This window comes from Cryptomeria japonica, unplaced genomic scaffold (genome assembly GCF_030272615.1).
Source record: "Cryptomeria japonica unplaced genomic scaffold, Sugi_1.0 HiC_scaffold_123, whole genome shotgun sequence".
Lineage (NCBI taxonomy): Eukaryota > Viridiplantae > Streptophyta > Pinopsida > Cupressales > Cupressaceae > Cryptomeria > Cryptomeria japonica.
In genome coordinates, this window is record NW_026728945.1 from 1 (window position 1) to 15,303 (window position 15,303).

The 15,303-nt window shown below is 33.7% G+C and overlaps 1 protein-coding gene across 1 annotated transcript; it reads left to right on the forward strand.

The window, feature by feature from the left end:
* The first annotated feature begins 13,253 nt into the window (after positions 1–13,253).
* Positions 13,254–13,938, forward strand: LOC131865855 (putative germin-like protein 2-3). Its single transcript, XM_059215405.1, has 2 exons — positions 13,254–13,311; positions 13,406–13,938. Exons 1-2 carry the CDS (start codon positions 13,254–13,256, stop codon positions 13,936–13,938), a joined length of 591 nt encoding a protein of 196 aa, XP_059071388.1.
* The last annotated feature ends 1,365 nt before the right edge of the window (positions 13,939–15,303 follow it).

The window sequence follows — 15,303 nt, forward strand, 5'->3', positions numbered from 1 at the left end:
ATAAATATGTCAATGTGGATGTTATGTATGAAGATCTAAATACTAAAGGGAAAAAGGATAATGCTCATGTTGATTTTAAAAACTTTGTATGTAATATTAAAAATATGATTAGTTGAAAAATTTAGCAATATATTACCTTGTTCAATCATAAACTCCCAGTTCGGTTACAAAAAAAACTCCTCAAACCATTTCCTCCTTGTATAAGCATTTCTATAGATCATCAAATATGATAACCAATAATTTAACCATAGGTTTCCTATCAAAGCAAATGCAAATCTACATATGTGAATAAGCACAATAGGATAGGAAAATATTGTTGTCGTAGGCCATGTATGTTTCATGCTGGAAAAATATTATTGTTGCAAGCCTAAGAGGTGCATAAAGGAGCTCCTTGGATCCATGGATATGCAGGTGTAAGTTTGAGAAATATGTGAAGGCGGAAGGATATTTTCATATTGAAGCCATTTGCTAATTGATATGAGGAAGACAAAAGTGTCATCATATTGAGAAGTTGTCAATTACACTGTAATGAAGAATAAGATAATAGATATAACTGATACATTATCGGTGAGATATGTCAATTTTATAATCTTCTATTTTTCCTATGTATTTTTTGGGGTTCAAATGAATAAAGCTTCATATATAGCCCCTCTAGCGATCAGTTCATTGTGAATCTTAAAAGCCTCTTCTGTCATGCCTTGGATGTCTATACCTCAAATAATCTAGTAATATGAGAAGTTTCATTGCGCTTGCATCCATCTCCAACTGTATCGATCAATATATTAATTATCAAGCCCATTCTACATTGTTCACATAGATAACAAATAAGGCTATTGTAAGATGACACATTGCTCTGATATATTTTGCTTATGATCTTTTCTTTAGCATGTCTAATGCCACATATGTGATCCCTTGCCTACGCAAATAGGGAGTCAATGAGGTATAAGTAATTACTTGATCATGTTCCACGAGGATTCTATTTATTCACCGGGTTTCTCGTCTCTCTATGAAAGATTCGCACGTCAATCATATGAGTCCTGCAAATAGTGGTGGTTCGGGAATCTAAATAGATTTAAACACTAGCACAAATAATTCATGACATTCACTAAACCTAGGGTTCTCTCTCAAGGTCATTGTGGTTAATGCTACACCAAAATAGAATAATGTGGCTTTGGTTATTTATGTACAAGATTCAAGTTGGGAAAATCCAAAATATTGGAAAATGTAGACAAAATGCATGACCCAATGGTGAGCAATATCTCCGATATTTTTTATGTTTTGCAAGAACTTGAGTTATTGTTCATTATTTGAGTAAGTGGTCTTAATAACATGCATCCAAATAAAAGAGAGTGATTCCAAATTCTAGAATTGAGGTAGATCTTTAAAGGAAAGGACAAAACAATAGTGGACATGTTGCATCGAGTTGAGCCATATGTGACCTTAAATATCCAAATTTAAAAAATGTAAAAGAGACAATTTACATTAAATGATATAGAACTCTAGATAACCAATAGATTTATTTGACTCACAAATTTGTCATTGAAGAGGTTTTAGGTCAATACAATACAACTAATTCAGGTCAATAATCTATTGTTGCAAGTCTTTACAAATATGATGTCATTTCCTATCACCAAATCATCAATAGGTGATCATTCCTTTGGTTTTAGCTTGACGATCTATCTAGATCACATACCGGTTCCATAATTTGCATCGTAAGATCTTTCATATTGGTTCCATCATTCTAATATATCTCCACTTGCACTAAAATCAGGAATCCCCATTAAAAATAGGGTTTTAAGGAAATATATTTCAATAGAACATGCTCTATCCATATTGTTGACACAAATTTGAGTCAATCATTTCATAAATTTTTCACCCTCAAATCCAAAAATATAAACTAGTGATAAATTTTTACAACCTTTCGAAAAATATAAAAATATAAGAAAATTATGTGCTAACTGACTGAGAAGAAAATTTATGAAAACCCCTAAAATTGTAATGAGTTACTCAAAATGAATTCAAATCTAGACTTTTGGTGGATCAATGTGCCCTTGTTTAACCACCTAGAATAAATAAAAACAACAATCACTGTTTTGCAACACTGAGAGTGAATTTGTGGAACCCCTAAGTTCACAATAGCTACCTCAAATATGCTAAAAATCAATATTGTAATAGACTGGACAAGTTCTTGATTGAAAGCCTCTATGAATTGTAATTTTCTTTTGTCAAATCGAGAGAGATATGAGCTTCACATGTTGACCTTCTTAATTGATATACAAAAATAGAATAATGCCTTGAGGTCCGATAACAGTTTATAATATTCCTTATGGAAGAATTCGCTACATACTATATCTCCAAGAGACTCCAAATGCAATGTCGTATTCAACACATGTCTTTGCAATGACAATCGTGTCCTATATCTAGAACTCCTAGCAATATAACTGAGGTGTAAACCACTAAATTCATCTAGGCCTCCTAATTATCTAATATAGCTTATGACCAATTATAACTAATTTAAGGTATGTGTACCACATGTTGGCATATGCATTGAATAATATACATTATAATATCATATCCTTGGCTACATAATATATTTCGTATACTCCAAACAATATGACTTGACAAGCACTTTATAATAGTAGAGGAAATGAGGATAAACAAGGATAATGAATGAAAACATATAAAGTTGCTATTATTAAGACCAATATTCTAAATCTTCATCATGCTTGACTAGTTCGCCTACATATGAACTTGATCTACAGAAGATGGGGATGTGTAAATAATTTTCTCTACAACTAGATGAGCCCCATACAAGACAAAAAGATGAACAGTCTGGAGAGATCTTAGATTGATATTACTTTAGTTATTGTGTGTTAGATGTGTTTTAATTCCTCTAGATGCAACTTAATCACGTACTTGTAATTATACATATACCTGTTCAGGTCATGTCCAAATAAATAATTTCATTGAAACATCTATTCTCATATTGGTGACATGTAGAAGATGATTGTTGCAATAGTCAAGCATGTGGATTAAGCGAGTCTTCCTTATAATGCAAGCTAGTGAATTGTGAGCGTTCTAGAAAAGGTCCAAAATGTATTTGAAAGGTCATTAAGCATTTGGCTTGTAAAACTTCTGAGATGATAATGGACTAAGCACCTCACCTTTTCAGCATTTTTTTGTTAGGATAAAACAAGTTTTGAAGGGGCCCCAAACCCCTTTACAAACAAAGGGTTTGCATTGAGAAATGGACCAGACTACCTGACAGTGGACAATAGGTTTTAAAAAGGACCTGAAACCTTCTGGACTTACGGGTATGCACCAATCAAAATATGAACATCACAAAACAGGATGGCACAACCATAAGCTCGAAAACAACAAACAAAAAATCTCAAAAAACAGAGAACGAGGGTTTTTTTGGCACCCTCGGCCAACTAGAAGCGTTTTCCTAGGCTCCCTCAACTTGTAATAGATTCGTAGGACCACATAAAGCCAAAAAGACCAATGCTAACCAAAAACCAACATTGGCCAAACTTGGCCCTTGAAAACTGCTAGCATCCAACCTGTCCCTACAAGAAATAAAAAACATGGGGTTTTTCTGAGCTCCCTCAACCACCGTGCGTTTTATCATGGCTCAAAAAACCATATGCTTTAAAATATGCCATACTGAGAGAAAATTGCCCAACAACCAACTCTCCACCTCTATAGGAGACACACAAGAGTCAGCAAGAAAATCGGCATCAACATCCTTACAGCCAAGAAGAGGGGCCCCATCAACACCCCAATGACACTTCCAGGAAACACCAGAAACATCATACTCCACCTCAAAAGGAGACAAGTCAACTCCAACGACATCCATCTCCCCCTCAATAGAAGGGAACCTTCCATAGAGAATCCTACGGACCCGAAAAAAACAGCACTCCAAAACAGCCCAACTCGCAAGAAACCAAACAAGCAGACCAAAAACATCATGTGTTTCAAGACCGATACACAGAGGGAACTGCCCGAAGCCCATTCGGAAGGTAAATAACACCTCAAGGACCACAAAATAGTTACATGAGCCACAAGAATCATTATACTCTTTGTGGCACTATTGGTCTTGTGGATTTAGAGGAATCACATTATTGTATGGATGCATGAATTAAAATTGGCATTGATGCATGAATTAATATCTGTTCATTTTGAGAATCTTTGTTACCAATTTACATAATCAAATAAAAGGAGTATAGCCATAATTTCCTTGTTTTGGCAAATGAGGCTCACACATTCATTTTCCTAATTGTTTGCAGCTCACAAGTATGCAAGCATCTCCCATGCTAGACTTATCAAATTCCTAAGACTTGGCTCAATTTTTGCAAAGCCAACTGAGAAAATTCAGATGAAAGTAGATATGAGAAGCATTATTTCAGTACAACCACTTCAACCTTTCTAATGTGACAAGATTTTGGAGTCCTATTTTTAGAGGACTTGCGAATTGCAACGAATGTTGATCTACCAGGTATGTCACTTTCAATAAGATATGTAAAGTAGGAGAGGATAAAGGAGATGGCTTTGGGATGGGAAACAACGTGCTAATAGTTACTAATAGTTAAAATTCCCATGTTTTCTCTAGGGTTCAAGTCAATTGGTTGGATTGATTCACAACAACAAGAACCTATGGGGCACACAAATGGAGCTAAAAAAATTTGGGGCTCTGTTAGAGGTAAACAAGCCTAGTTTCACACTTGTTGTACAATTGTATCATGTAGATTACAAAATTGGAATTCGCAAGGCTGATCTAGAGGCCTCGCATGACATATTTGTGTGGTGCATAATTGATATAGATAGCATTGAACAACTTGATTTTAAGGGAAAAATACTTATAGGTAAGAGGTAATTTGAAAGATTCATAGGAGAAAAAGAGAAATTTCTATAAGATCCATCATTGCTTGTATTTATTTTAAAAGAAATGGTGAAGCATGCTATAGAAACTAGGTTTTGTCTATTGTTAATAATAATTTGTATATGTATGCTTTATTGAAATCAAAAGGGGGAAAATTGTTTTTTTGTTAAAACTTATTTTTAATTATTGAATTATTTGATGTTAAGGAATAATTAAATTTTTAGGCTGTAATGTCGTAAATCACATACATTCGCAACTTCACCTACGTTTTGTGTGTACTTTGGTGTCCATTCACTTAATATTTTTTTAGGCTCATTTTAGTACTTACATAAGCCTTCTTCTTTACCAAGGTGCTCAGGCCGCATTTCTCATGGACATTGGTTTATGTCACCTTTGCATTAGTCCTATATTTTCTTTTCTCCCAAAATTTTTGAACGTATATTATCTAGATACGAGTTTTTCACACGGACATTTGCACATCATGATAGCATCCTACAAAAAAAAATATGCAAGCATTTCTAAACAAAATTCAACTTTTTAGCTTTATAGGGCAGTTGCAATGTTTCGAGATGAATCTAAATGACTCATCAGTATTTTTTCATTCCCCACTCTCTTTATGAACCTTTCTTTTATTTGGCCCGCTCTCTCTTGGCTCTCTCTTTCTCTCTCAATATCTCACACGCTACTCTTAATCTTTTCACGCTACTCTCACGATATTTAAAAAAAGTTGGATTGTGATGTCTCTAAGTAACTCCATTTAGTTTGATTGATTCGCATTAATCAAAATTTAAAGACCTCCCACCGAGGGAGCTAGAGGATGATGGCTCTTTTGGAGGTAGAAAAAAGTAGTTTCATAACTATCACAATCGCCTAATGCAGATTCTAAAATTGGGGAATTCAAATGGTGATTTAGAGGATTCACATGAGATAGTTGTGAGGTACATAATTTATTTGGATAGAGTTGAACAACCGAATTTTAGGGAAAAATAACTCATAGAGAAAAGGTAATTTGAGAGATTTCTTGGAGAAAAATAGAACTTTTTATAAGATGCATGTTTTTACCTTTTTCCAAAAGGAATGGAGAGGTAGTCTATATAAATTCGGTCTTGCCTATTGTCAAATAAGAATGAGTAGTTTCATCCTTTAAAAATTAATAAAACATATATTAAAATTTAGTTTTTTAGTTTGCTGATTAAACTTTCTTTAATTATTAAGTTATCTGATATTTACAAATATCAAAAAAAATATTTGAATTACATGAATTTAAGTAGTCGGCTATGACTAAATTCGGATCAAGAATCGAAACTACTAGTTGTGAGGCCCACCCTTTGGTGGCTTCGATATTGGCATTATTGGACCATGATTGAATTCTAGGGCTGTATAAGTTTTTGAAGTTATTAGTATTAACACATGATGTTATTAGAATATGTCAAATGTGGAGTGCATCTGTAGAGCAGTTTGATTTTAATATATGCATATGATGAGGACAAAATTTTTGATAGTTAATTAGGTATTTTGATTTCCATGTGATTATAGTGGGTTAATTGATGCTTTGACTTTATAAACATGAAATTCAACTATATCATGAATTATTAAATTATCAAATTTATTAGAAGTAGCACCCTATCGGGTTTATGCTTCTAGAAAGGAGCACTTGGTTTGGATTTTGATAGCAACCTTTGTTCATTTGAAATAAGATTAGAACTATTGTAAAATGAAGAATGATTAAAGTTGAATGTAAATCTTGACTGTGGATTCGCATGGTCATTGAAATATCCCAAATGTCTAGTTGGCATAAAAGTGCATGTAGCATATTTGAAGTTTTAAAATCTCTAATCATGGATGCTATCACTTTTTAATTCACAAAAAGGAATGGACTAAAGGGATGAGATTATTAAAGTTGTAAGATTGAAAATATTTATTACCTTATTGGGCTTAGTTTTCCTCCAATGATTATAATCCTACTAAAGATGGCAAAGCTCGAAATATGTTAATAGTAATCTAATCGTGTCGCTTCTTCCTTTTTTGAAAAAGTCCAACTTTTCCAAAAGATTTGTGGGTATAAAAAATTATGGAAATCGATATGAGAAAAGATTAGAGTTGATCAACCTATGAGCTTCTGAAGAAGAACAACATGCGAAGGATTTGTGAAGTTGGAGGGGTTTCAAATTAATTCATGGCCATGTAGAACGGCCACAATCTACTTCTTTCAAAGAAGTTCACATTCTCTAAGAACCTGAGGGAAGTGAAAATGGATGGGATGAGTTCTATTGTAACTTACAAGATGATAGAAAAGGATACTGTAATCAGTTGCTAGGGGTGAAAGGTTAAGAGAAACCATAAATATCAGGACATCCCTAGCCTACATCAAGGATTAATATACTACCTTCACCAAATCTATTTGCATACAACCTCTCCTATGCTCTAATCTGGCCTAATTTTGGTATCAAAGAGATCAAAGTGAAAGATGGCTTCAAGAGCCCTCAAAATTACCAAGAAACCCCTTAGAATTTCTAGTGGTTTTGGAATTGCTTCCACATAAGCATTCAATCTCCCTAAAAATTCCCAAAAGGGCAATTCCCATATCGAGAAAGATAAAAAAGGGAATGCCCTAGAGATAAAGAGCTAAAAATTGTGTCAAAAGAAGATAATGTTAACAGTAGACTGCATGTAGAATTACAATCTCTCTTGGGATACCAATTTGAAACTGAGGAAAGAAGTAAAGATAAAAATGAAAAACACGTTAAAAATCGAAAAAATAGAAAAGGCAAATCTAAAAAATGAAAGGGTAATGAAGGAGAGTAAGAAGAGGAGATTGACATTAATTGTGGTAATTAATATCCAAGACAAAGAAATTTGAAACTAAAACGATGACACATATATGATAACTAACACTTTGAAAGTGATATTGTACTCAGTTGAGGAAAGAAAAGGTCAAGTATTTTACCTACCTACAAAATATTTCACTTTTGACCTATCCCTTAAAGACGTCTCCAAATCATAGTATCTTATCATCGTGGAGGAGGAGGACTTGGAAATCAGCTTGGCTTCCATAGCACTAGATCCCACCCCGCTTATTTAAACTTCACAAAGAAACAAGAGTGTTAAGCATGGTGAAGAGGAGGATAACGATGACTATGAGATGGAGGTAAAACAAGGTAGACTGAAAGAGAAAACAAATTTATTGGGCAATAGAGATTCTCAATTTGGGGACTCAATTTTCCATTTTCTTGCTATCATTAAGGACCTAATGGATTTATTCTATGACTTCTCGACCTATTTGGCTGAGTATCACAATAGGCATAAGTCTAGGATGGAACAAAAAAGGCACAAAGAAAAAAGAAATTGAACCAAATCTGGAAGGTGAAAAGAGGCAAAGAGGGTGCTACTTGAGAGAACTAGAATTCAAGACTAAAATTGGTCATGAAACAGTTTGATGCTCTTATGAGCCTCCATAATATGAAGTCTACATAGTTTTTCGTGGTTTGTTATTTTGGTAGTGTTGGGGTTGTGTTGGTGCAATAACTTGTTTGTTATTGAGCTTCTCTGTTTTAATATTCTAACTTTGGGCATGGGACCCTCTTCCCACCTTATCTAATCAAAAACAAATTTTGTGTACACTTTTAATATTACAAATCAATGTTAGATGTGGTTAAAAAACATTAAAATATAGTCAGGTCATAGTATGATGTTGCATTGGACTATGTTGGTAGTGAAGAATTAAATTGTTTACGAGTTTATTTTTATCAAATGAATTATGGAAATCTCATATCTTTAATTAAATTGTTATCAAATGTATGATTATGTGTGTATCTTATTTCAATTTATATTGGAAATAATTTTTTTTTTTATTTGAGCGTGTAGGAAATTTTCATAGCTAATATAAATTGGAGCTCCCTAAGAGAATCCTAGTCATTTTCAATTCCTAGTGAAGCCTTGACCTTAGTTAATGATAGGGACTAAGGTCTTTGATTTTAGTAATTGTTGTAATGTGATGTATTTTGTGTTTTAAATATAGTTTTATTTTATTTTGATATTTGAGTAAGTTAGCATTTGCGTCCAGCGGCATCCTTATGGAAAGATAGATTTCACACTGAGTAGGTTTTTGAATGACTTTCAAGTGTTTGTTTCATCTATTTATAAGTGTACATAGACCCATACTGAAACACTTAGGAGATGGAGGTAAAACAAGGTAGACTGAAAGAGAAAATAAATTTATTAGGCGATAGAGTTTCTCAATTTGGGGACTCATTTTTTTCATTTTCTTACTATCATTAAGGACCTAATGGATTTTTTCTATGACTTCTCGATCTTTTTGACTGACTATCGCAATAGGCATAAGTCAAGGATGGAACAAAAAAGGCAAAAAGAAAAAAGAAATCAAACTAAATATGGAAGGTGAAAAGAAGCAACGAGGGTACTGCTTGAGAGAGCTATAATTAAAGACAAAAATTGGTCATGAAAGAGTCAAATGCTCTTATGAGCCTCCATAATATGAAGTCTAAATATTTTTTCGTGGTTTGTTATTTTGGTAGTTTTGCGGTTGTGTCGGCGCAGTAACTTGTTTGTTATTGAACTTCTTTATTCTAGTATTCTAACTTTGGTTGTGGGACCCTCTTCCCACCTTATCCAATCAAAAACAAATTTTATCTACACTTTTTATATTACAAATCAATGTCAGATTTCGTTAATAAACATTAAAATATAATCAAGTTATAGTACGATGTTGTATTGGACTATGTTGGTAGTGAAGAATTATTTTTTTATCAAATGTATGATTATGTGTGCATTTTATTTCAACCTATATTGGAAATTTATTTATTTTCTTTGAGTGTGTAGGAAATTTTCATAGCTAATAGAAATTGGAGTTTCCTAAGAAAATCCTATTCATTTTAAATTCTTAGTGAAGCCTTGACCTTAGTTAATGATAGGGACTAAGGTCTTTGATTTTAGCAATTGTTGTAATGTGATGTATTTTTTTTTTAAAATATATTTTTATTTTGTTTTTATATATGAGTAAGTTAGTATCTGCGCCCAGTGGCATCCTTATAGAAAAAATAGGTGTTATGTTGAGCATTTTTTTGAATGATTTTAATGTGTCAGTTTCATCTATTTTTGAGTGTATTTAGGCCCATAAAGAAACACTTATGAGTTGGGTACCTTTTTGGGAATTAGTCCATGGGATTTTGCCATCATTTGATCTTGTCCAAGTCTCTTAGAAAAAAGGTGTCGAAAGTCTAACTTGCGGGTGACAGTAAGTAAATTACCACTTTCAAATCCACTCCAACAATTTTATGAATGGTGCTTCCGCATGCCTCACACATATGAGTGGATCCAAAGGATCCTATTGGGGAAGAGTATAAAATATTATTCCTCTCATCCCAATGCTCTCACACGTAGGAGCATTTGTGATATCCACATACCCTTAGGTTTTGGTGAGAAGGGGTTAGAGGAGGTGAATGAGATCAATGTGGTACCTCCTGACCAGGGGAGGGGAGGTCATATGACACATATTGTATATACCATTCTAAGAGTCTTTGTATGGCTTATTATTTTATTTTTTGCATCTTTCTTTTTGGGATTGTTTGGGAGGCTTTGTGGAAGGACTCAAAAGAGTCTTTGAGAAATTTCTATCAAACCCTCCTCATCTATTAAGGAAATATTTTGATATGATTCAATCTTTAGAATGCTATATTCCATTTTGTTGTAAATATGTTAGTGGAGGCTTTTGATTTGATTTTTAAATTTCATCTTTCTATGTCTTTTCTTATGTATATGACACGTGTGTGAGGGTTTAGGCTCTCCCAAGTTGATCAGAGAAACTCATGTGTAGGGTGAGGGATATGTGGAACCTCCAAGGGAACGATTTTTTCTCGTTGAGAAGGAGATTTCGTGGGTATGAGTATCCTTGATTCTTTTGGAAAATCTGTGGAAAAATGGTTCGATATAATTTAGAAGGGATGTGAATTATATGGTGTTGGACTCCCTTAATGGATTTTACATCTGCGTGGAGTATTTATATTGGGAAATCAAGTTTCTCATGGGCCTCTTAGCTTGGGGGTTGGTTGTGAGAAAGCCCAAATGTTGGAAGGTGAGCTCTCCATTTGCTTGTTTAAAAATTGTGTTTTGTAAGATTTTTTGTGGAATCAAATGGGGTGCTACCTTGACATTGGAATGAAAATATTCATTCTCACGTTTGGGTTAGAATTTTTATTACATTTTTTAAATGGGTTGGAGTAAGTTGTTAAAAATTTTATCAAATGGGCCCCTTGTAATGTTGTGTATATCAAGTTGATAAATGATGATGTTGTTGTGTTTAGAAGCGATTATATTTTACTTTTCTAAAAAATATACATATTGTTTAAGGGCTGAGTTTGTTTAAGAAATAACTTAGCGCTTGTGATAATTTGCATTTCATACATTTAAAAGTTATTGATACTTAATGAACAAATTAAAGTTATTAGTAATAGTGGATTAAATTAGCTTTAAGAGTGTGAAATTTTCATGCACTTTTCTTAATATTTTTAGTTAATAAAGTGAAGGGGATGTTTATCACGCAAATATTGTTCTCTTTGTTATCCTACAAAATAAAAAAACTTGCTCTACTTAAACTTTGGTTTAAAATTAAAAATAGTTATTTGTAATTAGATGTGTATGTTCACCTATTTAAAAATATATATTTTATACAAAGTATATTTACCTTTGTAAACACACACACACAACAAACTTGAGTTTGGGTTTCTAGTGTTACCATAACGGTTAAGGCCCATTAAGCGGATTTAGCATGATAATTAATTCTTTTAAGAGAATTTAATTTAATATAACTTTAGGAAATGAAAACCCTTAGGTGGAGTTGGTGTGCTAGGTTTTAGGATTTAACATGTCTTGTAATCGTTTAAATGTGATGTGGCCTCTCAAATTAATTAGTCAAGTGAAATAATTTAATTTATCTAATTGATAGTGAATGGTAATTAATTAAATTAAATCTGAAATCAAAGTGTAGTATACTTTTATTTCAAAAATTTGGTTTTAAAAGAAAGTAAAATATTAGCTTAAGATTGAGAAAATTCACTCTTTATTTCATTTTAATTTAGTTGAGTTGGACTCTTCAGAAGAATAAACTATCGTTGTGGCTAATATTTAGTTAAAACAAACAGTATATTTACTTATTAAAAATATTTAATAGAAAATTATCATTTATTCGTTTGCCGCATTTAATCTCTTTATATATCATTGGTAATTAGTTAAAATTTGTTAAATTTATATATAATTTAGCTTAGTTAGGGTTTACTTAGCTATAGGTGTTAGGTCACGCCATAGAGGCCCGACCGGTTCACTACCAATTAGGAATTAGAGGGAATGTTGCCTTCAGGAGTTCCTCCCTTGAGACATGTTGCATAAGGGTTCCAAATCTCGATCACCTTATCATTCTTGTTTTACGTTGTGCGAAATGAGTGTCATAACACCCACTCGTCTTATTCCTTTTCTCACCTCATCTAGCATGAGTCCTATGACGTTGAGTATGTAACATATACATGCACATGCCACGATGAATTTGCCTTGTACACCAAGTTCATCCTTTCAATCACAAAACAACCCATTCTCTTATTTATTTATTTAAATTCTCGCAACCAAACTCTATAATTAACATGAATCCTTAATATTATAAACCAAAAATATTAATGATAATTTAGAACTATTCTTTGTTTCAAAGGCTCACGAATATAACACATATATTTTTATAATAAAACTGAGATTATCCTACCCGAGCGTAAAAAGGTTTTCAAGAAAGACGCAATATAAAGCATGCATGGACGGTGTTTGTGTCAACATCCAAGAAAATTTCCTCTTTTACCAATTCTGAGACGGCTGAGAAAAATGTATATATTAGTTCCTTTGAAGAAGGCCATCGCTCCAATAAAGTCTAATCGTTTCCACATTACTAAATTAATGGCGGTGGCGAGAATATGAGGAAGAATACGTCTAAGGCAGGAGGTAAGCTGATCTTCAGATAAGCATATGAAGCAGAAGATAGAAAATTTCAACGATAATGAAAGAATGGTGAGAATACATCTGCGGTAGCAGGTGAGATAGCCATATGCTGCAGCAAGACTTACTCTGACGTATCGAAAAGAGCAACAACTCTGGAAGTATATTATTATAATATTACAAGGATTGGTGATTTAATATACGGAGTGAAGATGAATTAGTCATAAGGTTTGGGCTATATAAAGCTTGTAATGGGCTTGTAACACACATTCATATCCTTCTGAGCTCTTGTACTATCTGCGTTTCTATTATAATGGCTAACCGAATGATTTACTTCACACTGGGACTTTTTCTGTTGATATGTTGTTACAGCGACAGGGTCATGGCAGGGGATTCCGATCCCTTGCAAGATTTCTGCGTTGCAGATGAGGAAAGCAAAGGTGAGTAAAAAACTTTATACATAAACAATGGTAATGATTTGCTTATTAGACGAGTCGAGTTAGTAATAGATTGATTTGATTTTGCTTTAAACAGTTTTGGTGAACGGGTTCGTTTGCAAAGACCCAATGCAAGTTTCAGCAGACGACTTCTTCTTCCGGGGACTTGGGCAGGCAGGGAACACCGACAATGATGTGGGCTCCAACGTAACGATGGCGAACGTTAAACAGATACCAGGCCTCAATACGTTGGGAATATCGTTGGTCCGCATCGACTACGCAGTGGGTGGAATAAATCCTCCTCACACACACCCAAGAGCCACCGAAGTTCTTGTTTTACTGGAAGGCCAGCTTCTTGTGGGTTTCATTGACACCAACAACAAGTTTTTCAGCAAAACGTTGGAGAAGGGAGATGTGTTTGTGTTTCCAAAGGCACTTGTGCATTTCCAGCAGAATGTGGGGCATGAAAACGCGGTGGCCATATCTGCATTGAGCAGCCAGCTTCCGGGAGTTCAGACAATCGCCAACTCTCTGTTTGCAGCGGATCCTCCTCTCCCAGATTCCGTATTGGCCAAGGCCTTCCGCATCACACAGGAAGTTGTGGATTACATTCAGAAGAAATTCGCATAAGAATTTGCTGTGTTCTATCAAACAAAACAATCAAGAGGGGACCAAGTCTTTCCCAAATTCTTTTTCCTTGCCGTTCAATAAAACAATCTTTCTAGAGTTATTGCCGTCCTCTTCTGCTATTCATAGCATCTGTTTTGAACATGACTATATCCTCCGCATATTCCAAAGATGAAGGATTAATTTGAAGCATCTGAAGGCATTTATGAATATTTTATACAAGAGCATCCTTGTATTAGGTATACATTCATTTGCAACATGTTAACAATATATTCTTTAACATAAATATTGCAGGAACAACAACAAACAAAGTGCTTGACTTGGATAGAATGAGTAACACTATAATTCTTGCATGCCAATCTGTCAAGGGTGTTCTTTAACATAGTCTTAACCTCATTTTAGCTCTGACATAAAAGGTGAATGGTTTGGAAGTAGGAAATAGTTATTGGGAAATATAATTAGTAGTTGTTCTTCAAATCACCCTCACAATCATCCAATGCTTCAAGACTCCCCATCAAAGAAGTCATTCCAGAAGGTTAGGGACTCTCCTCAAGATAAGAATGATTGCTCTAATAAATATAGTATACCTTCGATGGAATGCAATACGGTTTCATTATGTCTAAATTCCAAGAAAATCCATAGAACTAGAATATCCATTGCATCCAATATCGCAATATTTGATTGGGGATAATATGATAACCTTGACACATATTACACCTATTCTTACATCAATCTACCTACATAAGGGTTATGATTGAGGGGCCTCTTGTATTAAACATTTCTAATAAGTTGGAATGACATGGAAAATCTAAGACAGTGAAGATAGATTATTGATAATAACACAATTCATTTACATGGTGTTAATTATGAGGGTAATTAATTTATGGCTTCCCAAAATAAGCTTTTCTAAATCTCCCCTAATTCATTCCTACGTTATAATAAATATGTCAATGTGGATGTTATGTATGAAGATCTAAATACTAAAGGGAAAAAGGATAATGCTCATGTTGATTTTAAAAACTTTGTATGTAATATTAAAAATATGATTAGTTGAAAAATTTAGCAATATATTACCTTGTTCAATCATAAACTATCAGTTCGGTTACAAAAAAAATTCCTCAAACCATTTCCTCCTTGTATAAGCATTTCTATAGATCATCAAATATGATAACCAATAATTTAACCATAGGTTTCCTATCAAAGCAAATGCAAATCTGCATATGTGAATAAGCACAATAGGATAGGAAAATATTGTTGTCGTAGGCCATGTATGTTTCATGCTGGAAAAATATTATTGTTGCAAGCCTAAGAGGTGCATAAAGGAGCTCCTTGGATCCATGGATATGCAGGTGTAAGTTTGAGAAATAT

Bases quoted from the DNA above. Each gene is read 5' to 3' on its own strand.
- LOC131865855 (XM_059215405.1), top strand. From the start codon at position 13,254: ATGGCAGGGGATTCCGATCCCTTGCAAGATTTCTGCGTTGCAGATGAG. The intron at 13,312-13,405 runs GTGAGTAAAAAA...TGCTTTAAACAG, and splicing joins TGCAGATGAGGAAAGCAAAG to TTTTGGTGAACGGGTTCGTT.